Below are 25719 nucleotides of genomic sequence, written 5' to 3'. Positions count from 1 at the left end.
GCTTCACTCTCTCTCCCTCCTTTTCACTACTCCATCTTCTCTATACCATTGTTCCTTTTCTTTGCCTCCAGTCTCTTTTCACTTCTTATTATTATTTCTTATTCTCCTTTACCATAAGCTTCTTGAGGGCAAAGATTATTTCTTTTCTGTTCTTATAGCCCCTTAGTTTCTATACAATCTGCAGAGAACTCAATGGTTGCATAAACATTTATTCAGTTACATTACTCATTCCTCTAGCCCAGCTCTAGTATACTTGTTCCATATTATTTTTCTTGCCACTTTATCCTATACTGATCTTTTCCTTCCTTGAATTTGTTGTTTTAGTTTTTTATGATTTTGTGTAGAATCTATATATTGTCTTGGCTGTTCTATAACTGTTTCATTTGTAAGTCTTTTATTAAATCTTTTTTAAGTCTTCTATTGTGTCCATGCTCACCAAGGCTATAATAACAATAAGAATTCTCTTTTTTTATTTTATATTCTCCATTGTACCAAGTAGACTATAAGTGCTTGTCACCTAGAAGTACTCAGTACATACATTATAATGTGAAAATTGGAGAAAATGATATGAAGGAAAGAAGGGAGTCACGACTATGTATATCTTTGTTCTGAGTCTACAATAATATCCATTCTGCTAAGTCATTCTCTGATTTCCAAAAATGGTATTAATTCCTTGAACTTTTATAGAATGGGGCTATAAACATAATATTTCTATGTGGGACTCTGTTTAATCATTTAATAATTTCCAGAAATTATTTCAGATTGGTTTTGTGTTTGGTATTCAGACTTATGTAAGAGAGGGAGAAGGGAGGATGAAGAGAAAGTAGTAAGGCTAAAGGGATATAATATAAAGAAGAGAAAAGTCTACTGATTTTAAACTAATTAGGATAAATCTCCTGGAAAACCTGTGTATGCCTTATTCCTGGCATGATGCCTGAATGTGCTTCCATTTATTTGTGAATAAATATTTCCCCACAAAAAAAGTCTAAGGATATTTGAAATTAGATTTGTTCCAGTTTCAGGTGATTGTTAGTCTTTTTGCTCTTCTATTCCTCTCTTGATAAAACCCAATAGATCTTGATTTGATTCCCTCAAAAGTTATGTTCCTTATGCTTTCGGTAGCTAATGTAACATTCTAATCAGTAGTTATTAATTAACAGAAAAGGGGTCAAGGTTCCTCCTAGGTAGCTTGCATGTCAAAGGCCTTCTGCAGACAGTGACTTTGCCTCTGTTGTTCAATCCAAGGGCATTGTCTATTGATGGGAATGTCCTAGGGACAAAGGTGGATATGGCTATTGAAGAGTTGTTTAAAGGTACTCAGAGTTCTGTAAGGGGACCCAAAAGTATAATACAAAGGCATACTTAGTATCTCCTAATTTCTGGTATTTGTTTACTTAATTTTGCAAAAATACTATGCTTTAAAAGTTATTTTTCACTTTCTTGTGTTGTGCAGATTTCAAATGAAGTTTTTCTACATATCACAGTTGGCTTACTGGTTTCATGCTTTTCCTGAACTCTACTTCCAGAAAACCAAAAAAGTAAGCTGGGATTGTGTAGTTGTAAAAAGTGTCTTGCTGTAAATATTTTTTCATTTTTGAAATTCTTTCTAAAATTAAAATACTTCCTTGCATCTCTGTCGTCCCTCATTTCTTGTCACTGCACCTCTTCCCCTATCATTCTTTTTTCTTTTTTTTTTTTTACATGGGCAGGCACCAGGAATCGAACCCGGGTCCTCGGGCATGGCAGGCAAGCACTCTTACCTGCTGAGCTACTGTGGCCCGCCCTCCCCCATCATTCTTATACCTTCTTGCACAAAGACTAAAATTCTTAAATATTTCTTTTTAAAAAAATCTTATTCATCAGAGGGGGATCATTCACATTTAACATACTAATTGGTCATTTTAAAATTATATTATGTATAATTAAAATGAAATGTTTTAAAAATATCAGTTTCATATTATTGATACCATTCTTAGTAATTCATCTCATAAGTGAAACAAGAAGAATTAGATGACTCTAGAACCAACGATTCTATATGCAAGACTCAAAGAAAATTCAGTATCAAAAAAGTCAACTGTATTTTAAATATTTGCCAGTAAAGTTTTTCCTGAGATGGGTGGAGCATTCCCTTTTTAGCATAGGAGAAAGATACTTATTTTAGTTGAATAAGTAAATTACTAGAGTACTGCAATATGCAGCTTCTAATTTTGTCCCTAATACTTCAGAAGTCAGACTTCCAAGATATCTCAAAAATCAGTGTTATTTCCTTGACCCAGCCCTTTCTCTCCTGCAGCCTATTTTGTTCTAGTTCCTTATTGCTTTAAACAAACAAACAAACAAACAATCTGTTTACTTATGCTCTCAGGGTTTCTCCCATATGCACTCTTATTCCCTAGCCCCTTGTTCCTGTGTTCTTTCCTTATGCTCCATTCACACTAATCTTCTCTAGTTTTATAATCCAACACATCATTTCTTTTTCCTGGATAAATTAATCAAGTCTTTGAGAGCTTATTAAAAAACTTCATATATGAAATGATACATGAATTTACTTCAAAATAGTATCAGATAGGGGAACAGAGTCAGGTATAAAGGAAACGAGATTGCCATTTATTGGCCAGTAATTAATGACTACTGAAACTGAGTTATGGGTATATGTTAATTTATTATACTTCTCAGTCTCTTTATATTTTTTTTCCATAATTAAAGTTTTTTAAAAAATCCTCTTACTTTTTGAGAAGCCTCCTCGAGTAGAAGCATGACAGCTCATCCAGAGATCAGTTTGTCCCTGCTTCCCATAAGCCACACACACTTATTTCTATGTATACTGCAAATGAATAACTCATGAGTATTGGCACCTGAGATTTGCTATTCTTTTGTGTTTGTGTTTTATGTGTCCTGTGTCCTTTGTCACTGATGCTGTCTGCTAGGATTAGGAAACAGCACCACAGTAGAGGCGATGTGCTGTGACATGCAAGTTCTTTTTATGTTGATTTCTTTTACAGAGTAGATTGTGTTTCCACTTAGGTTGACGAAGAAATAGGATGAAGGTTATCTTATATTTTTAAAGCTTTGTCTTAGAACTTTCTTAAGATCAAGTAATATTATTAGGCCCATAATTTCTAGTAGCCCTTCCATATCTCATTAAGCACCTAACATGAGTTATAGTTGACCTAGAGCTGAATGATCTAAAAGGGTACCCTACCCACATGTGGCTCTTTAAATTTAAATTAATTAAACTTAAAACAAAATTGACTTTCATAATCACACTAGCCGTATTTCAAGTGCTCGTTAGCATGTGGCTAGCAGCCACTGTTTTGGACAGGACAGCATAGCACATTTCTGTTACTGCAGAAAGTTCCATTGGACTGTGCTACTGAGAGTTTCATAGATTCTTGATGTAATAATACCATCAGAGCCTAAATACTTAAAGCTTCCTTCAGGTATTTGCATTATGGACATATTTCTTAGTTTCATTATTAATCCATTTATCTACATCTGTTCACTGACCATTGTAAAGAGAGGTATTTCAAAGTGTTTGTTCATTTTAGTTCCTGAAGCTCTTGTCTTATCAGTTCCTGCCAGATGGCATTTCCCCAGAAATGCAATCTAATTTTTATAGAATAATTTACATAACTTAGAACTTAACTGAAACTATTTTTAACACTTACATATGAGAGTTGAAAGTAACTGTTTCAAGTAATTAACATAATTTGAAAGTAACAGCTGCATATGTGTTAAATAGTATCTTAAAATTTACTCTAAAAATTATTTTTGTAAGAACTCTTTATTGGAAGAAAGTAGTACAGTGATTGTTTTGAATTGATCCTACAGACAAATGAAGAAAGGAATACTGTTATTAGCAGTTCAAGAAGTGTATTGGTCACAGATAATTTGGTTTCTTTTGGGAAGAAAATTTTAAATTATATATATGAATGCTGCAATATAAAGTCTTACATTCTGTCCGTGAAATGATCCAAAATACCGTTTCTTAGCCAATTTGAATAGGTGAGCTCTTAAGGAAGTGTGGATAAAAGTTCATATGTTTTATTTCTAATATTTAACTTAGTTTATTGATAAAACATCATACAAACATTATTAACATGCAAACATTCTATATGTAGTATACAATCAGTGGCTCACAATATCATCACATAGTTGTGTATTCATCACCATGATCATTTTTTTTGAACATCTGCATCACTCAGAAAGAGAAATAAAAAAAACTCAGACATACTTTGGTAGTTAGATTCAGTTGTCAACTTGGCCAGGTGAAGGTACCTAGTTCTGTTGCTGTGGACATGAGGCCAATGGTATGTGAACCTCATCTGTTGCTCATTACATCTGCAGTTGGCTAGGAGGTGTGCCTGCTGCAATGAATGATGTTTGATTTAATTGGCTGGTGCTTAAATGAGAGAGCTCAGTGTAGCAGCTCAGCATACCTCATCTCAGCATTCGTAGCTCAGCCCAAGCCTTTTGAGATGCAGAAAGCAGTCACCCCGGGGAAAGTTGTTGGAGCCCAGAGGCCTGGAGAGAAGGCCAGCAGAGATCACCCTGTGCCTTCCCATGTAAGAAAGAACCTCAGTTGAAAGTTAGCTACCTTTCCTCTGAAGAACTAACAAAAAAATCCCCTGTTATTAAAAGCCAATCCATGTCTGGTTTGTTGCATTCCAGCAGCTAGCAAACTAGAACAGATTTGGTACCAGAGAGTGGGGTGCTGCTGCAGTTTGCAAATACCAGATATGTTGGAACGGTTTTTTGGATGCTAAGGGCAAGATTTTGGAGGAACTGTGAAGAGAATGATGGAGAAGTCCTGGAGTGCTTGAAGAGACTGTTGGTATAAATGGAATCGCTGCCAATCTGGCCAAAGGGGGACACAAGATGGGCAAATTGGAGTTTGCAGAGTGAGAACCATGGAAGCTCGGGTCTGAAGCCAAGAAACCTTGACCAAGAGAGTGGACCCACCCATGTACATGGAGTGGGTGAGTCTCCCACCTTGTTTCAGAGAAAGAGTCGTGCAGCCTCAGGCCTTGGAGAAGGTAGAGCATACTCCTTGGGGAACTGGGGAGAGTCTGGCTACCACCAACTGGAGAGGTTGAGTGTGTCCCCTGGAAATGGCAGAGAGCCCAGGTGTGGCCCCGATGCCTGTAGAGAGTGGAGCCAAGAGAAAGGTGGTCTCCTCGTTGTCCCCTGAGGTTGATTCAGAAAAAGGCAGGCCACTGCATAGACCCTTGGAAAGGGTGGGATTGCCATTCTCTAAAGCTGAAGGATAAATGACTTTCAGGCTTTGAAATCCAATGGTCTTTGCCCTGCAGGTTTTCAGACCTGTCTGGGTCTTGTGACCCGTGTTCCTTCCAATTTCTCCCTATGGAAATGAAAATCTGTATCCTGTGAGTGTCCTCCTTTGTATGTTGGCTCCAGATAACTTGCTTTGAGGTTCATAGGTCCACAGTCAGAAGAGAATTTTTTTCACCTTAATATTTAGTGATGCATGTAGTTGCCGAGTTGACAAGGGGTGGACATGTGGTAGTTAGATTCATTTGTCAGCTTGTCCAGGTGAAGGTACCTAGTTCTGTTGCTGTGGACATGAGCCAGTGGTACGTGAACCTCATCTGTTGCTCATTACATCTGCAGTCAGCTAGGAGGCGTGCCTGCTGCAATGAATGATGTTTGATTTAATTGGCTGGTGCTTAAATAAGAGAGCTCAATGTAGCACAGCCCAAGCAGCTCAGCATACCTCATTTTAGCAGTTGCAGCTTAGCCCAGGCCTTTGGAGCTGCAAAAAAAAATCACCCCGGGGAAAGTTGTTGGAACCCAGGGCCTGGAGAGAAGGCCAGCAGAGATCACCCTGTGCCTTCCCATGTAAGAAAGAACCTCAGTGGAAAGTTAGCTGCCGTTCCTCTGAAGAACTAACGAAATAAATCTCCTTTTATTAAAAGCCAGTCTGTCTCTGGTGTTGCATTCTGGCAGCTAGCAAGCTAGAACACATACTATACCCCTTACCCCTCCCTCACACTGACCACTAGTGTTCAATCTACTTAATTTATCTTAACTTTTGTTCCCCCTATTGTTTATTTTTATCCATATTTTTTACTCATCTGTCCATACCATAGCTAAAAGAAGCATCAGACACACGGTTTTCATTATCACACTGTCACATTGTAAAAGTTACATCACTATGCAGTTGCCTTCAAGAATAAAGGCTACTGGAACATAGCTCAAGTTTCAGGTACTTCCCTCTAGCCACTCCAATGCACCATAAACTAAAAAGGCGATATCTATATAATGCAGAAATATAACCTCCAGGCTAACCTCTCAACTCGGTTTGAAATCTCTCAGCCACTGACGCTTTATTTGGTCTCATTTCTCTCTTCCCCCCTTTTGGTCGAGATTTTCTCAATCCCGTGATACCGGATCCTGGCTCATCCTAGAATTTCTGTCCCATGTTGCCAGGAAGATTTACACCCTTGGAGTCATGTTCCCTATGGGGTGGGAGGAGGGCAGTGAGTTCATTCACTGTGTCGGCTGAGAGAGGCCACATCTGAGCAACAAAAGAGGTTCTCTGGGGGTCACTCTTAGGACTGATTTTAAGTAGGCTTAGCCTATTCTTTGCAGGGATAAGTTTCAAAGGGGCGAACCCCAAGATCAGGGGCTCAGGCTATTGATCTGGTTGTCCCCACTGCTTGTGAGAATCTCAGAAATTTTCCAAATGGTGAAGTTGAATATTTCCCCCTTTCTCACCATTTCCCCCGGGGAATTTGAAAATACTTCTCTATTCACTGTCCAAATCACTGGAATTTATTGGGGTATCACACTAACCTGGATAATGAACAAAATCTCACGTCCTATTCAAGACTCCATGCACTTATGGTGTTCAATTAAACTGACCAAACCAGTTAAATTAGGAAATGCACTAGCCAAAATACAAATTTTGCACCACGTAAACATTCTCCCTTTAGTCTCACACAGAAGTTGAAGTTTTAAAATATGGATATCATCCTTACCCAGTCTTCTGATATGCCTTAGTCTTATCCAGATCAGCTTCATTCATATCTCTACTTGATGTCTGATCACTTTTTCAACTTTTTTAACAGTTCCTGTGTGGGGTACTGCTCACTTTCATAGCTTCAGAGCTCTGAGTCTCAGGTGTCACATAAATACCCAAAGTTTCTGAGAAACACCATGCTATATACAAACATCTCAGTATCTGAGAATTTAGAATTAACAGTTACACCTCCTGAATATATATGACTTCTGTAAGAGCTTACAACCTAGGACCCTTTACAATATGCCCCAACCTGATATCCCATGCTCTCAACTTTAGTTCACCAAATTTTTATATTATAATTAGTCCATTTGAATGAGGCATGTTAATATTTGTCTTTTTGTTCCTGACATTTCAGTCAACATAGTTTTTAAGGTTAATTAATCTAGTTGCATGCCTCACTTCATATGCAGTTTTAATGTTAATCTTTGTCGTTCATCGTGAGGGCCACTTTTAAAATCTCTTAATAGTTTTTCCGGAGTACATCATTTTGCTTCTCTCTAGATTGTTTGGAGTATGACACCTTATCCCATGTATCAACTATATAAAATTAAGAAAGTAGTAGTTAATCTTGTAGATGTTTATTCTTAATCTCAATGATATGGTACCATTTAAACTTTTCTTAAAACTTTTTTTTGTTAAATATAACAATTACAAAGAAAAGAAGGAAAAAGCAATGATTTCCAAGGTACACTTCAACAAGTTACAGAACAGTCTGTTATGGGTTACCATTCCACTATTTCAAATTTTTCCTTTTAGCTGCTCTGAAACACCAGAGGCTAGAATAATTTTTTTCTTTTTTGTGCAAAATAACATACATGCAAAACAATAAGTTACAAAGCACAGTGCAACAATTAGTTGTAGAACAGATTTCAGAGTTTGGTATGGGTTAAAATTCCACAATTTTAGGTTTTTACCTCTAGCTGGTCTAAGATACTGGAGATTGAAAGGAATGTCAATATAATGATTCAGCAGTCATACTCATTTGTTAAACCCTACTTTTTCTGTGTAACTGCACAATCACCTTTGATATTTCTCCCTCTCTTTAGGGGAATTTGGGCTATGCCCATTCTAAGTTTTTCGTGTTGGAAGGGGCTGTCGATAATATGGGATGGGGGATGGAACTAGTTGATGTTCTGGAGAGCCTGGCCCCCTCTGCATTTCAGGACTTACCTGGTCCAGAGATCCATCTGAAGGTTGTAAGTTTCTGGCAAGTTACCCTAGTTCATGGAATCTTTGTAGAATCTCATATAGCACCCTAGATGCTCTTTAGGATTGCAAGGGATGGTTTTGGTTGCATTTGGCAAGTTATGGCAAGTAGCAATGTGTAATTGAAACTCACAGAAGAGTGACCTCCAGAATAGCTTTTCAACTCTATTTGAACTCTCTCAGCCACTGATAGCTTATTTGTTACACTTCTTTTCCCTCTTTTGGTCAGGATGGCTTTGTTGATCCCATGGTGCCAGGGCCAGATTCATCCCTGGGAGTCATCTCCCACGCTGCCAGGAAGACTTTCACCCTTGGATGTCATGTCCCATGATTTCACTTGCACAGTTGGGCTTAGAGAGAGAGAGGCCACATTTGAGCCACAAAAGAGGTCTTCTGAAAGTAAATCTTAGTCATACCTATAGGTAGGCTAAGCTTCTCCGCTGCATACATAAGCTTCACAATTAAACTGTTTTTAAAGTTTTGTTCATGATTATATCTAACACTTGTAACCAAGGTTAAATCTAGGTCAGATTACTTTGCCTAGGTCTTCCTGATTCTTCCATTGACATCTGTAGGCATTTAAAAATAGCATTAAATGAAGTATTTCAGGCTTATGTGTGTTGCTCAAAACATTTTTTTTGTTCAAAATAAAGTAATCAAGATAGATCCCTATAATCTAAGAACTTTGTAAAGATTTGAAATAAGATGGCTACATCTAGAGTTTAGGGGAAAATCTTTGCCTCATATTTAAGTATATGTGTGATATTTAGTTTGTGGTCAGGTTTGTTTTTTAGGACAGTGTAATTAAGTATTATTGTCTTATAAAAATGTACGTTACTAAAGTATATGCTTATCCTTTAGTAAAAGGATGGTGCAATGGCAACTGAGAAAGAAAAGAAATCCTATGTATTATATTCTCTGTTTGGTCATGGTTAATTATAAAATGTCACTTGAAGCACAATTTGTAATTTTAGAATTGTGACCCATAAGGGTCAAGTGTATTGTATTAGATTTTCCATAAAAAATGAGACCGTCAGGATTGTAGTCACTAGTCCATGATTTCCTCCTTGTATCAGCTTTGTGAACATTGGCATTAAGAATATTTAAGAACTTGGTAAAGCTTTTTAGTAATTCATTTTCATTAAGTTTTTTCTCCTCTAAAATGTAAAAAAAAAAAAAACGCTTGATAATCTTAAACAAATAACCCTCATTTCTGGCTCCTGGGAGAAAAAGTTTGTTTACATAACAATCCTATGATGATAGTTCTTAGGAAGTGTGAAAGTGTCCTGAGAAACCAAAATAGCTTTCTGTCAGGCATATTTGTATACACCTAGACTCTAGATGGGAGAGCAGTGAAGAGTTGCTTATGGACAGCAGGCTGACTTCACTAAGTCCAAAAAGTGGCTAATGGACAGATTTAATGAACTTCTTTAGGAAGACCAAATCCACCCAGACTCTTCTGTTCTCTCCTGTTCCCCACTTCTCCATGCAAATGTGTAAGCCTCAGAGACCACCGTGCTGTATAAAGCCTTTGTGATTGGCCTCTGACACATAAGCACCACACCCCTGGGGTAATCACCACATGGGGATTGGAGCAGGTTGGGGGAGTTTGAACTAGGACAGGGGTGCTAAAAAGTAGCATTTTCAAAATAAAATCCAGATGAAATTTCTTGTTTTAAGAATCATGCCACACCATCCCACCACCTTTGTATTTTTTTAGTCATATGGAAATATCTAATTTAAGTCTAGGATGTATTTTCTCCAGTTTGCCACAGTCCCCACTATTCCCAGTGGTATTATCTCTGTCAGCATTTCACTTTTTCTCTGGCAGGCTTCACATGTTCCCACGTTGACTTAGAGACACTGGTGAGTTTGTATATAGCTGAAGGGAATATTACTTAGAAAAATATTTTTTGATCTTTCTGTCCTTTTGAAAGCTATAGATAACTTTTTAAAAAGGTCTTTGCTGGGCAGTGCAATGGTGGCTCAGTGGCAGAATGCCAGAGACCCAGGTTTGATTCCCAGAGCCTGCCCATGCCAAAAAAAGAAAGAAAAAAAGGTTCTTGCTGTGCACTTGATGGTTGTGAAGATGGAAGCTGGTAATTGCATTTTACCTTCTTTATTGGTTCAATTAGTTGACTAAAAGGCAGGACTAAGTGCAAAGTTGAACCTGGATTTAGGAAAGAAGCTCTTACCAATTTTTCATCTACATTCATACCACCTAATTGGGTTGGGATTTAAGGATAAAAGGGGAGAGAAGTGGAATGGCTATTTTCAGTGTAGTTTATTATGTATTTTAGATTTGTCACAGAAGAATAACAGGCAGTTTGGGTTCTATTCCATTCAGTGACCAGTATGTGTTTTTAAAACTTTGGGGGTTTCTTCTTTAAAATTAAATCGAAGAAAAAATTACACCCCTCCATAAAATAGTTTTCCCAACAGTTACTCAGAAAATTTATATTTTACATTGATTTACAAAAATTTTAAATGTAATTAAATAAGTGTACATCAGCAGTCAAAAAAAACTAAAAATCTTCCATTGTAAGTTAAGTAAGTGTATTTTGTCATGTACAGTCTAGAGTCATTTTGTATACTACCTATGTGTTATACCCACATTTGGGGGTACCCTGGTATATCCTATATACATTAGAGCCTCAATACCCACAGCAGAGCAGATTGTGTTTATAATACTAAAATTTCTTTTCTGAAGTTACTGTAATAAAAGAAAGGTTCCCTTGTGGTTGAACTTCTAAGCATGTTATCTCTGCACTCTTTCTCTGACCACCACCAGCCCCTTTATGTAAAGGGAAAACTTTTATTAGAAATTTGAAAATAATGTGGGAAGGCTCTTAAAACAGCTTATTTTCAGTGATGCATCTATCTACAGTTGAAAGAACAACTGACAATTTGATATTGTGTCCTGGATGTTTCCCTCAAGAGTCCCAAATGTAGTGCTAATCAGACTGTGCTATTTTCTGTTTTGTGCCATTCTTGTAAGAGAAGAGTTTTCAATCCCAAAATAATAGTTGTAAAATCTCTACTCTTTTTCAAATGATTTGGTGAAGTAGCTCTCTCTTGAAATATAGGGGGAGAAAGAGAGAGCAAAGAAAGACCTGTACTCAATTATACTAAATGCTGGAGATAAGTTTAGTGAGGTTCCACAGTAATGACAGTTCAGTCTGCTTACATCAGTCCCCTGTTTTAATAATCTTAATTAGCAGCCACAGTTCATAAATAGTCCTAATAAGATTTATAAGGAAAACTGCCAAAACCAGAGAGATTAGAAATGAGGTGTTGGCATTTCATTATTCAACAGATGTTTATTGGACTTAGCAAAATTAGTGTGTCTTAAACATTTTTACTACAACCCAAGATTTAAAAAAAAATAGATTTTACATCATAATCCAGTACACGTGTCTATTTTTATGTAAAATCTGAAATAAAAGCTTCATGAAATAATATATACTCTGACATTTTGTATTTTCTTTCTTATTTTAAAGGATGCTGATGTGATTCCCCAAATTGATTTCATGATCTGCTAATAGGTTTTGACTTATAGCTTAAAAATGCATCTGAGATAACCAGTACAGCTAGAGACTGTAGGACTGAGAAAAAAAAAGCAAAAGCTCGCAGGGTTGCTGAGGTGAAAGAATATACAATTAAGTTGTATTATAAAAGATTCCATTTTACTCTTCAGCTTTAACGACTAAGTGTAAATGAAGGGACTAAAGCATTCGTTAAAAAACTTGAATAGTATTTTAAGTAAACAAAAGCATCTCTACTGCCATTATCATAGCAGTTTTAATGTTAGAAGGACATTAAATGGGCAGTATATAATTAGGGTTATTAATATTGTGTTACTTAATAAATGTTTATTATAACAAGAATCATAGATCTTAGTGCTGAAAGGGAATTTACTTCATCTGATTCAAGCAAACCCAAGTATTACTCACATTCTGCAGATAAGGTAGCTGAAGCCGAGAGTGAAGTAACTTGATAAAGCCACATTCTGCTAATGTGGGATGAGGGGTTAGGGTGAAGTGGGCAGGCACAATAGCCTCTATGTCTTCTATTTCCATTATAGTACCTCATTGCTATTAAAGAATAGAATCCTTTTCTTTAAATTTCAGCATGTTTTAATCTGTGATGTTTTTTTCTATCTTTAATAGGAAGATATTCCACGTCAACTAGTCTACATTGGTCTTTACCTCTTTCACATTGCTGGAGCTTATCTTTTGAAGTGAGTTGGGATTTTTCTTGGTTGTGTATGTGAATGGGTAGATAGTATGCCAGTTTGTCTTAACTGGTAATTAATCTTATCATTTTAAATTTGTTTTTTTTAACAGTTTGAATCATCTTGGACTTGTTCTTTTGGTGCTGCATTATTTTGTTGAATTTCTTTTCCACATTTCCCGCCTGTTTTATTTTAGTGATGAAAAGTATCAGAAAGGGTAAGTTATTCCGCCATTCTGTCTGTTGTATAGCAGGTGCTTTAAGTCAGTTGTCTGTGTTGCCAAGGTCCATGCTCTCGGTAATTATATTACTTTGTAAGCTTTAAATAAAGTGAAACTATTTAGCAATTTAGAGTTGGTATTTTACTATCTAAAATGGGTCTTTCTTCACTAGCTAAATATTGTATTGAAACTTGTAATTTTGAAGTTTTTTGGGATTTGCATTTATAACCTCCCCTACCTTTCTGTATTTCTTTTGAAGGAGTAACAGAGACGTGAACTTTCAGACAAAAATGAAATAATAGCATTATAGCATTAGAATAAAGATACTAAAAGATTTTAATGGAAAACCTGGACTGAAAACATGATTAGAGAGTTATGACTTATAAGGAGTATAAAGCCTTAAAAAAAAAAAAAAGGAAAATCAGGACTCTTCACTGTAAATTGGTATTCCTTTTCTTTACAGCATAGTTGTGGTTTTTTTGGTCTAGCATTTTTCAAAATTGTTCTGTGTACCAGTAGTTCTGAAGAACATTAATAGCAATTATTCCAATAAAGGGGATCAGCTAAACAAAAAAGTAAATAAATTTCTTTGCTGGACTTCTTAGAGCCTTAAATATGGTAATATGTGTTTTTGTATCGTCAAGAATATGATGTAATATGCAGTATTTCCTAAACATTTGACCACAGAATATTTTTTCAGAATAGAAAGGCTGTTTTAGAATTTAGTATGCATTTACTTAACAGGAATTTGTTTTCTACTAGAATTATCTCTTGTCTTTGCAATTTTATGATTTTGACTTCTGACATTTTCCTTACAGGTTTTCTCTGTGGGCAGTTCTGTTTGTTTTGGGAAGACTTCTGACTTTAATTCTTTCTGTACTTACTGTTGGCTTTGGCCTTGCAAGAGCAGAGACTCAGAAGCTGGATTTCAGTACTGGAAACTTCAATGTGTTGGTTGTTAGGTAGTCAATTTAACATTGTTTACACTTTGTGTTGCTATATAATATGAATTATCAATTTCTCTATGATGTGAATCACCTGAAAATTAAGGGGATAAACATGGGAGGTAGGGAGAATATTCACTGATTTGATTTCATACCTGCTGCAGTTTCATATGTCTAAATTGAAGTATTAAAGCATTTTTTTTAACTTCTGGGATAAATCATTAATGGAATAATTATTTAATAACATAATGTCATCAACCCAGTGAGTTAATACTGTCAAAGTAATCCATTCTCTTTTCAGGCATGAATTTTTTTACTATTGTATATTAGGTAATACCCATACCAAGTTGCTTTAAATAATCACTGTAGGTTGATTTTAGAAACCTCAGTCTTAACATTTGATTCAAATAACGGACTGTCTTAGTCATCCATAAAAAACAAGGAGATGAAGTATTAGTCACTAAAATAAAAAGAGCCTTCTTTCCCTCCTCCAGAAGAGTTGGAAAAATAAACTTTTGTCCACAGTTTAATATGGCTGAACCTATCATGAATTCAGTGAGTTATTAAAATAGAGAAGAGATAAAATACTTTATTTGATGACATTGCTTGGGTACTCTCTAATTTTTTGTTATTTCTAAATTTTCTCAGAATTGCTGTTCTGGCATCCATATGTATTACACAAGCATTCATGATGTGGAAGTTCATTAATTTCCAGCTTCGGAGGTGGAGGGAACATTCTAGTTTTCAAGCACCAACTGTGAAGAAGAAACCAACGATGACTAAAGGCAGGTCTTCTAGAAAAGGAACAGGTTTGTATCCAGTAAACAATGAAAAACTTGTGGAAGTAGACAATGTTAAAAAAAAAAAAGTTGTGGCATCTTTTTCTTTTTTTTTTAATCTTATAAAGAATAGCCTACTTAATTTTTTAAAATCGAAGTTGGAGGCAAAGTAATCTTACTCCATGTCACATTTGGATGATTCCAGAGAGTCAATTATTCCCCTATTCACTAACTTTCCTGCAAATTTTCCATACTTGGTTATTGGGACCCAGGGTTGGCCAACACATACGGGCAGTTTTAGTGAATAACTAGAGTATAATAGTTTGTGTTTTTAAGCATCTTACATTTTAAAACAAAACAAGCTCTTTATAGCCCTTCCCCATCTACCCTGTAGTCCCAACTGGAACAGCTTTTTTTTTTTTTGTAACTTCTGATAACTTAATCCTTTGTCTTTGAGCCTGTATCTAACCTCTTTTCTCCTGACTATGGATAGAAAATGCATTGACATGGCAGTTAATTTTTTTCAACATGTATGTGTTGCTTCCCTTGGAAGGTAACATGGGAAATTCCAATTTTTTACATATGCAAACCCTGGTTTGCTCCTTGTAAGTCGTGATATGTGATAGTTTGTGTCTTCTCATCCTGATCTTCACATTTGTCTTAATAATTCTTGACCTTTGTATTTTAAAATATATATATTTTTATTGGCAACTCTTCACACACCTACAAGTCCATACATGGTGTCCAAATAATGGCTCACAGTTATCATCACATAGTTGTGTATTCATCACCATGACCATTTTTAGAACATTTGCATCACTCCAGAAAAAGGAGTAAAAAGAAAAACTGATACATCTCATGCCCCTTATCCCCCTTATTTTTAATTTATTTTTTATCCATATCTTTTTACTCATCTGTCCATACCCTGGATAAAAGGAGCATCAGACACAAGGTTTTTACAATCACACAGTCACAGTGTAAAAGCTGTATCATTATATAATCTTCAAAAATCAAGACCACTGAAACACAGCTCATCAGTCACAGGTACTTCCCTCCAAGCACTCCAATATACCATAAGCTAAAAAGGGTTATCTATATAATGCATAAGAATAACCTCCAGGATAACCTCTTGACTCTATTTTAAATCTCTCAGTCACTGAAACTCGCTCATTTTTCTCTTCCCCCTTTGATCAAGAAGGCTTTCTCAATCCCATGATGCTGGGTCCTGGCTCATCCCAGGAGTTCTATCCCAGGAGTTCTATCCCATGTTGCCAGGGAGATTTTCACCCCTGGGAGTCATGTCCCACTTAGAGGGGAGGGCAGTGAGTTCACCTGCTGAATTGGCATAGAGGGACAACAAAAGAGGTTCTCTGGGGGTGACTCTTAGATATAAATATAAATAGGCTTAGCCTATCTTTTGCAGAAATAAATTTGATAGGGGCGAACCCCAAGATCAAGGGCTCAGCCTATTGATTAGGTTTGATTTTTGTATTATATAGATTTTAATACCAGGTTTGTCAGTCTTCGCAACAAAAAGCTTGCTGGGAATTTGGTTTGAAATTACATTGAATCTGTAGATCAATTTAGGGAGATATGAATATTTCAACCCAGGGACATGGTATATACTTCCATTTATTTAGATAATCTTTAATTTCTGTCAGTTATATGTATTTTTAGTAACAGATTTTTGAGATATAATTAACAAAAATTCACCCTTTTAAGCAAAGATTTTTAGTATGTTCACAAAGTTGTTATATGTGTGAACACCACTAATTCCAGAACATTTCCATCAGCTGCAAAAGAAACCGATGCCCATTAGCAGTTACTCCACATTCTTCCCTTCCATCAGCCCCTGGCAACCACTGATCTGTTTGTCTCTGTGGATTTGCCTTTTCTGGACATTTTATGTCATTGTGTATATTCCATTGACATGTGGCCTTTTGTGTCTTATTTTGTTTTAATTAGCATATTTTCAGGGTTCATCCATGTGGTAATGTGTATCAGTACTTCATTCCTTTTATACTTTATGATATTCCACTGTATGGATATGCCACATTTCGTTTCTTCTTTCATCAATTGAGAGATATTTGTGTTTTTCTACTTTCTGGCTATTCTAAATAATGTTGCTATTTACATTTATGTACAAGTATTTGCATGAACATGTGTTTTTATTTCTCTTGTATATACCCAGAAGTGAAATTGCTGGATCATTTGATAACTATGTTTCATGTTTTAGGGAACTGCCAAACTGTTTTCTAAAATGGTTGTACTATTTTATATTTATTGTTTTGCATGTAGATATCTAGTTGTCCCAGTACCATTTGTTGAAAATGCTATTTCTCTGTTGTCTTGATTTTTGATGCTTGTCAAAAATCAGTTAACCATAACTGTAAGGATTTCTTTCTAGACTCTTAATTTTCTTGCATTAGTTTATTTATCTGTTCTTATGCCAATACCACATCGTCTTGATTACTGTGGCTTTGCAGTAAATTTTTTCTTTCTTGTAGAAATTTTGTTTATTCTCTGTGAGAAACGAAATAAGAGTACTGTGGTTGCAGGATACAAATCAACCTAAAGTGGTATGCATTTTTGGAAAACCAAATGATTCCTTCCCAGACCTTAAATTCCTGGACACACACATTCCTTGCTTGAGAATTTCACTGCCCAAGGAAAATGGGGGATGACTAAAAGTTTGGTAGGGCTGAGTTAAAAATGGTATCTTATATTCCTTTCCTTTCTAGAAAAATGGTAAATTTTGAAATCAGGAAGTAGGAGTTCTACAATTCTGTTCTTCTTTTTCTTGTTTTGGCTGTTCTGGGCCCCTTGCATTTCTATATGGGTTTTAGAATCAGTTCATCAACTTCTGAAAAAAAAAAAAAGGCCCGCCGTGACTTTGATAAGGATTACATTAAATTTCTAGATCACCTTGGGGAGCATGGGATGTCTTCCCATTTATATAGATGTTCTTTAATTTCTTTCATAAAGTTTTGTTATTTATGGTATTTAAGTCTTATGTTTCTTTTATTCTGTATATTCCTAAGTATTGTATTCTTTTTGATGCTATTGAAAATAGAATTATCTTAATTTCATTTTCAGATTGTTCATTGCAGTTGTACAATACAATGGATTTTTGTATATTTATTTTGTATCTTGCAGCCTTGCTGAACTCATTTATTCCAAAGTGGATTCTGTAAGATTTTCACTTTACGAAGTCATATCATCTGCAAATACAGATAGTTTTATTTTCTTTCCAGTCTAGATGCTTTATGGTTGTGTTACCTAATTATCGTGACTAGAACCTCCAAAACAATGTAGGTAGAAGCAGCAAGAGTGAACATCCTTGTCTTTTCCTGATCTTCGAGGGAAAGCTTTCAGTCTTTCCCATTAAATTTGATGTTAGCTAAAGATTTTTCTAGATGGGTTTTATCAAGTTGAAGAAGTTCCCTTCTATTCCTAATTTGTGTTTTTATCATGAAAACATGTTGTATTTTCTTAAATGCTTTTTCTGTATCTATTGTTGATAGTGTTTTTTTTCTTTTATTATTAATGCAATGGATTGTTATTAATTGATTTTTTGATGTTAAGCCAACTTTGCATTCCTGGGATAAATCCCACTTGGTCATGGTGTATAATACTTTTTATATGTTGATGAATTCAATTTGGTCGTGTTTGTTGACAATCTTTATGTTTATATTCATGAAGGATATTGATGTATATTGGGGAAGTGATGTCTTCATCTGATTTCAAATCTGAAAGAATGAGGGAAGTTTTTTTGGGAGAGTTTATGAAGGAATATTGAGTAATATTTTGTAGGTTTCTGGGTAGGAATCTTTTATATTTTTCATTAGACTTAGTCTTAGGTGTTTACTTTTTAAGCTAATATATATGATATTTTTTTAACTTCAGTTTTAATTATTTGTATATAGAAATGCTTTTGAGTTTTTTGTGTACTAACTTGTGTATTGGGAAACCTTCCTAATTCACGTATTCCAGAAATGTACACTAAAATACATAATCATATCATCTGCGAGTATTGTAACTGTTCTTTTTCTTGCCTCATTTTACTGGCTAGGACTGTAGCATAAAATTGAATAGCAGAAATGGGAACAGATTTCCTTGCCTTGTTTGTCATATAAGGAGAGAACATTCAATATTTTACCATTAGGAATGGGATTTGCTTTAAGTTTTTCATAGATGCTTTTTATTAGATTATAGAAGTTCCCTTCTATAATAAGAATTCTTGTTATGATTATCAGATGTGGAATTTTATTAAATGTTTTTTTCTGCAGTTATTTAGATAACCATACAGTTTTTCTTTGTTCTCTTAATGTGGTGAATTACCTTGATTGATTTTTAAATGTAAAACTAACCTTGCATCCCTGAAAGAAACCGTAAATGTGTATGCATTTTCAGTATTTTGTTAGAATTGCTACATCTGTGTTCCTGTAAGATATTGACCTATAATTAACCTTTTTTGTAATATCCTATGTCACATTTTGGTGTCAAGGTTATGGCTGCCTTCATATAAAATATTGGACAACTCTATCCTTTATGCAATATTAGTAATATTTCTTATTTAAATGTTTGGAAGATTTCACCAGTGACATATCTGAGTTAGAGTTTTCCTTATGGGAAAGTTTTTAACTACAGATTCACTTTCTTTAATAAATAGGATTAGTCAGAATTTCTATTCCTTATTATGCATGTTTGGAGAAGTTGTTTTTCAAGAAATTTGTCCATTTCATCTAAATTTGCAAATGTTTTTGGCATAAAACACTGTCCTCTACTTATCCTGTTAATGCCTGTAGATCTGCATATTTCCATTTTCATTTCTTATGTTAGATAATCTGTGCCTTTTCTCTTTATCTTTGATCAATCAGGAGCCAGCATTTGTTGTTTTCTCAGTTGTTTGTTTTCTGAATCATTTATTTCAGCTATTTCTTCCAGACATTTTCTCTGGATTTAATCTGTTTTGTTTGTGGTGATTTATCTCCTTGAGATGGATCTTTAATTCATTGATTTTCATTATTTCTTCTTGTGAATTACGTGCAATTAAGGGCATATTTGATGTCTGTTTCATAATTCCAGTTGTGATTTCTTCTATATCTAAATTGGCCATTTATATATGCATTGTTTAATTTACAAACATTTGGGCATTTTCTAGTTTTCTTTTTGTTACTAATTTCTAGCTTAGTTCCACTGTGATTAAAGAACATACTGTAAATCTTTTCAATTCTTTGGAGTTTGATGAGATGATCATTAACAGCTCAGCATACATTCAAATTTAGTGAATGTTTTATTTGCACTTCAAGAGGATGTGTTATTTGCCTTTATTGATATTGTATTCTGTAGGTATCAGGTCAGTTTTGTTAATTGTATTATCTAGTCTTTTATGTCTTTACTGAATTTGGGGGGTAGTTCTGCTTATTCTTAGCAGATTATAGTAGCAATTCTTAGCAATTATATAAATAGTATATATATCTGGGTATGATTTTCTTAGTATTTATAATTCTTTGTGTTATGTAGGGCTTTTTGAATCTGTGGCTAGGTTTCTTTTATGATTTTTGAGAAATTTTTGGCCATTATTTCTTCAGGTATTGCTTCTACCCTATTTGCCTGTCTTTCTGGGACTCCAGTTTTGCATATTTAAATAAACTTTTTATCCTGTCTTTTATATCTTTTTGCTCTTTCTTGATTTTCCACCCTTTTTTCCTGTCAGAGCTTCAATCTGAATATTTTCTGCAGTTCGCTGATTTCCTCTGTAGTGCTCATCTACTGTTAAACTCATTTATTACATCTGTATTTTCAGTACCGGATTAAATATTTCATTTCTCTGGTGAAGTTCCCCATCTCTTTATTTATTTTCTTGTGTATTAATCAGTGTTCTTTTAAAATTTCTGTCTGATAACTCTAGGTCTGGATTACCTTGGATCTATTTCTGGCTATTTTTTTCTCTTAGTTTTTAGTCATTTGGTCTTGTTATTTGGTATGTTTGATAAGTCATAATTGAGTGCTGGACATTGGGTATAAAATTTTGTAGAAGCCTGGATGACATTTTATGGCCAGCAGATTGAATGTGGGTGGATTACTCTAACTAATTGCAGCTGGTCTGTTCAGTTTTCTTTCATCCCTAGGAAAGGTATCAACCTCTTGAGCATTTATACATGCCTCTGAATTAAAAGTTTTTCTCCCTAGCAACATGAGACTTCCAGTTCTGTCTTTAGCTTTGTAGTTTCTTAGAAATTGCTTTCTATTTTGTTTCTTTGAGCTTGTTTGTTGTATGTACAGTTTAATAGTTGACAGTTGCCTTTGAGAGAGAAATAGTGCATAGAAAGTTGAGTTTATCTCTCTATAGTTCTCTTTTCTCTGCTTGGTATCCCTAAACTCAGCTCTAGATGATTTCTTTATTTTACTCTGTCTCAGGCTACTGAGTCCAAAAATACTCCACGAACAAAAGTAGCAGTTAGTGCAGAATTCAGCTCAGTTTATTCCTTTCTTTTGATATGGTGGCCCATCAAGTCCTGGCTGCCTTAGCTGTTTTTCAGAGCTCCAGTCATTTTTGTATTCAGCTTTTCTGAATATTTTTGGAAGGATTGTTAGTCTGACACCAGGTATTTCGTCATAGCTTGAAGAAGAGGAAGGCCTTGATACCCTTTTAAACTTAAGTTGTCTTCCTAAACACCAAGTCTTGTATGTTGTAATATCCTCAAGAACTTCCTTTGTCTGCTCTCAGGTGTGGAAAGAGTCTATATCTACCAAAAGAACTGCTTTTAAGATTACTATTTTAAAATTTTGTAATTGTTTTAAAACAGTTTTCTACCTTCTCTCACTTTTCCTGCTTTCAGTAGTACTGTATTTGCATTTATTTGTTTATAAAATAAAGTAATACTGACTCTTTGCTCTTTTCAGAAAATGGTGTGAATGGAACAGTAACTTCCAATGGAGCAGACTCTCCCCGTAATAGAAAAGAGAAATCATCATAATAAATTACATGTTTATTGATTGATGTCCCCAAAGAAATCTGCTTTCTACTATAAGATATCTTTCAACACTAGAGATTGTTCTGTTCTTGAAAATACAGTTTGTGCTCTTTGATTCTTGCTGTTGTACTGTTTCATGCATTTTTTTTAAAGGGCATTTGAGGGGAGGATGATTACTATGATTGAAAAAATATATATTTTAGCTTAGACTAAGCTACCTGCCTTCAAAATAGTTTAGGGACCACCACCATATCTTGTTTTTTGCTTTTTTTTAAAATCTTTGAACATTTTTCTAATGATTTGGAGAGATAACTATTTACAAAAATTCTACATGTCAGTGATAGACTTTATTGCTCTTGTCAGTTTTTATATTAGCAAGGTGGCCTGTTCCAGCAAGGTCATATTTTTTAAGTTCTCTTTCAGGGCAAAAAGGAAATACTATAAAATTCAAAATCAGACTTTAATATGTTTTCAGTGTTCTCTAATTTTTAGGAGTTTTTGTAGCATTTACACCTGGAAAAAAGATTTGTAAAATCACCAAAATAATTTTGTGCTTTATTTTATAGTAGTGGTTGTTAGTGTTACATCCCAATTTTTTAAAAAAATATATATGTACTAATGGTTACAATGTGGAGATTTATTGCCATATATATTAAATCAAAATATATTAACATAAAAGTACTTAAGTAAAATTTTTCTGGTGCATTTTAAACACTTGTAAACTGGAAATCAGAAAATTAAATATTTACTATAAAGAGGAAAATCTGACATATAGCCCTTTTTGATATGTTTATTACAGTGATTTTTATGGGGCTGGTCATAAGTTTGATGTATACAGCATCTTAGAAAAATATTGTTTAACCTGCAAACCCTTTTGAAAAATAATGCCTACTTGATTTATATCTATAAAAAGAATGTCAGGTAATTATATATGGAAAACATTTAATGCACTAAACTTTGAAAAATTCAGGTGGACAAATAGTCTTATGAAAGATAGTGCTTTATGTTAAGACTATAGCTTTGGTCCCATCTTTAATTGAGAAACATTTATCTGTATAAAACATATTTTTGGATAAATATATATATATATTTGTATCTCTACAGAAAGGCTCTAAAAAGCATTTGAGTAAAATATTTGGTTCCCTTTTCTATAATTATCCTTTAAAATCCTCATCGCTATATTCGTTTTAGTTTTCTTCTGTGTTTTTTACAGTACATATATTGTTCCTTTTGGTGTTCACATCTTGTTTCCCATTTCTCACTTCTGTAACCAGCTAATGTTTGTGCCATTTTTAGTGTAAAAGTTGCAGACCTGTTAAGTCTGTCTGCAGTTTAAGTTGCCATGCTGCTAGAAAGTTTTGCTTTCTGTTTCCAGCTGTTTACCTACTTTCTGGCAAAAGTGATAGCTTTCTGTAGCATTATGCAGTTTCAGTGCATAATTCAAATTTTTGCCATTAAAAACTGGCATCACATTGAACTATACATTGAGAAATCAATCAAAATAAAAATTTTTACTTTCACAAGCTGCTCTCTGGATGTTTACTTAGATTCTATGCTATTTAGTGTATCAGCTCTTTAAAATGTACCATATTTTTTAAGTACACTCTTGATAGACATTTAGGATAGCCTCTCCCCAAAAGTACTTTCTGCAGAAAAGATTATTAGTTACATGGAAGGAAGAGTTACAAGTTAGTGGGAAAAAGAAAGGTTAATGGCCAAATACATTTGGAGACCATTGGATTAAACAAACTTAAAAGTGTTTCTTGACTGGAGAATATTCAAATTTTGAATATGCAAATCTGCTTCCTGGTACACCAGAAATGTTGGCAGTAGGGCATAATATAGGTGTTTCCCAACTTACTGGTCTCTGGAACCTTTTTTCATTGAGTTACTTACAGCATTTGTGTTTTACAGAGTATACTCTGGGTTTAGCAGGGGAATTCGCCTTGGTTTACAAAACGCACACAAGGTAAATTCTAAGCCATAGAACTCTGCCCTCAAATGCCCCAAGGAAAGCCCTTTCTTTACTTGCCTCTGGGTCTTGCAATGCTGTGTCAAAGTGAGGACTCAGGTCAGACTTTCAAATGCAAAGGGAAGCATGTAGAACCATGAACCAGGATAGCTGCTGTCCTGTCTTAGACTCAGTATATGATCTTGGACAAGTTGTTTTGCTATTTGGGGATTTAGTTTTTCCCTCTTATGTACAAAGCTTTCTTGCCCACATTTTAGAATATGGTTGTGAGGGTCCAGGTGGACTATACTGGAATTAAAGGCATTAATGACCTAAAATAAACGGTTTTACCAAAGCTTTAAGTTCAGAACTAATCCTGGGGCAAAACTTGTATAGGTTAGAAAATGGAAGGGAGAACATTTTTGTTGCAGATGTTAGCAATAGTCCAATGGCACCCGTACTCCACAGTGTTGCCAGATATTCACTGAAAACTTGTTCTGGTGCCTAGCTACATATGAACAATAAAAATTGTTTTTAAGAAACAAGAATCATACTGATAACTTGTTTGCATTTTTTAAACAGTAGCTCTAGAAATAACCCTCAAGAAAATTCTAGGGGAGAATGCCTAAAACAGATGCTTTTCCCGAAAGAGCATCCTAGGTGTGATAAGTGATTCTGTAAAGAAGAATCATCTACCATAATACTTCAGTATAAGACAGGTTTGAGAATTTCAAAGTAAATATCAAGTGTTGGAAGGAGGAATTAAAAGAATAGAAACCCAGGGTCTGAGAAGAATGAATGATGGGGTTTGATGGGTTTCTAGGTGTTTTGGGAGAGCCCTCGATACACAGCCCAAACCACTAGGTGAACTAAGGCAAAAAGATAAGCTCATAATAAGGAATAGTACTTGGTTCATCTGTGGCTGAGCACTCTCTTTAAACTGTCAGCCATTTCCAGAAGGCAGCACACCTTAAATTGTTCAATTCCATCTACTGCAGTTAGCAGAGCCCAGTATTTACAAAGGCAATCCAGTTCTTTGTTTACCTATGTATGATTTGTTTTACAAAAAAGCTGTCTTTAGGTATATGTGCCACATGTTAACCAGCTATATTCAATACCATTTGGGAAAAGGCTAAGCCCATTTATTTTTAGTGAAAAATTACTAAGTAATTGTTCAAGACTGAAATCAGACATTTTGGATGACCCTAAACGCAAGGAAATCAGATTTTTTAGAAAGGCATAGGTCTATCACATAGTCTTGAATTCATGACTATTAATAAATTAGCTTTGACCTTAAGTTAGCTGAAGGAAAAAAGTATCTTCTATTTTGAAGATCAAACTTAAGCCAATTCAAGTTGGAGCACAATAAATAGCCTGGTTGATTTCAAGTATCATTAAGGGGTAGGCTACAGTTCAAATCTTGACTCCACCACTAATCAGCTCTGTGATTTGGAGTAAGTTACTTAATATTTGTGCCTCAGTTTCCTGAGAGAAGTAATAGCATCTACCCCTCAAGGGACTTCTGATAATTACTTGAGATAGTATACATAAATTGCCTGGAGCTTATTAAATGGTAGTTATTAGCTGATAAGCTTGTGACAAACACAGCACAAGGGATGGCCAATAATAAGGACAAAGTAATTCCTTATAAGACTGCGTTTACATCACTGTTGAAAACTGATGCTGTCAGAGGCAAGTAAAGAATTCATGGTTCTCTAGGTAAGCTCATAAAGCTGCCTGAGATGTTCGAGCCAACCTTATAGCCAGGGAGGTTATATTGAACCATCAGAAGATGTGGTCGGCATGCTTATACAGTACAAAGGTACATAAGTCAGATACCCAAGTCTCTTCTGAATCGTGAATTTATGTCACTTGATAATTATAAAAGCATATAGCATATATAATTGTCTATAGAATGATTTTTTAAATCAAGTGTCTATGGTTGGTTGTATTTGGACAGTGTATATAGTGTATACAGCTTCTAGAGAATTTTTAGCTGCTTTGAGTTGCCTTATCTTCTAGTAGGAAGAATGCAAATTCTTCTGGGGCTCTGATTCGCTATCAGGTAAACAACATTTACCTGGGAACCAGGAAAACCATAGATTATAAACTAATGTTTATCAAGAGGTTTGAACTAGTTTCCTACAATGTTCTAGAAACTACATTTCTGCAAGTTGACTAGAAGTCCTGGATGTTATGTGTGTGTGGGACGTGCTGAGTGTGCATCATGCATGAAAGGGACTTGGGATCCTTATGTGCTTATGTTCACTAACTTTCAGACTAATCCTTTTTTGCTTCATCAAAAACGAGAAAATATAATGAAATTTCTTATTGAAACGAGTTCAAGGTTTTTGTTTATT

General features: G+C 34.9%; 1 protein-coding gene across 2 annotated transcripts in view; it reads left to right on the top strand.

Moving 5' to 3' along the window:
• The window catches only part of TRAM1 (translocation associated membrane protein 1), a 32859-nt gene extending 11336 nt beyond the window's left edge, over positions 1 to 21523 (top strand). For both annotated transcript variants that reach the window (XM_077166972.1, XM_077166971.1), the window contains exons 6-11: positions 1454 to 1538; positions 12421 to 12491; positions 12598 to 12702; positions 13524 to 13667; positions 14298 to 14458; positions 21338 to 21523. In XM_077166972.1, the coding sequence (XP_077023087.1) occupies positions 1454 to 1538; positions 12421 to 12491; positions 12598 to 12702; positions 13524 to 13667; positions 14298 to 14458; positions 21338 to 21411 (640 nt within the window). In that variant the 3' untranslated portion in view covers positions 21412 to 21523. The remainder of the gene's footprint in view (positions 1 to 1453; positions 1539 to 12420; positions 12492 to 12597; positions 12703 to 13523; positions 13668 to 14297; positions 14459 to 21337) is intronic.
• Positions 21524 to 25719: the final 4196 nt, after the last annotated feature.

This window comes from Tamandua tetradactyla, chromosome 6 (genome assembly GCF_023851605.1).
Source record: "Tamandua tetradactyla isolate mTamTet1 chromosome 6, mTamTet1.pri, whole genome shotgun sequence".
NCBI classification, from domain to species: Eukaryota; Metazoa; Chordata; class Mammalia; order Pilosa; family Myrmecophagidae; genus Tamandua; species Tamandua tetradactyla.
This window is presented reverse-complemented; position numbering and strand designations above follow the sequence as displayed.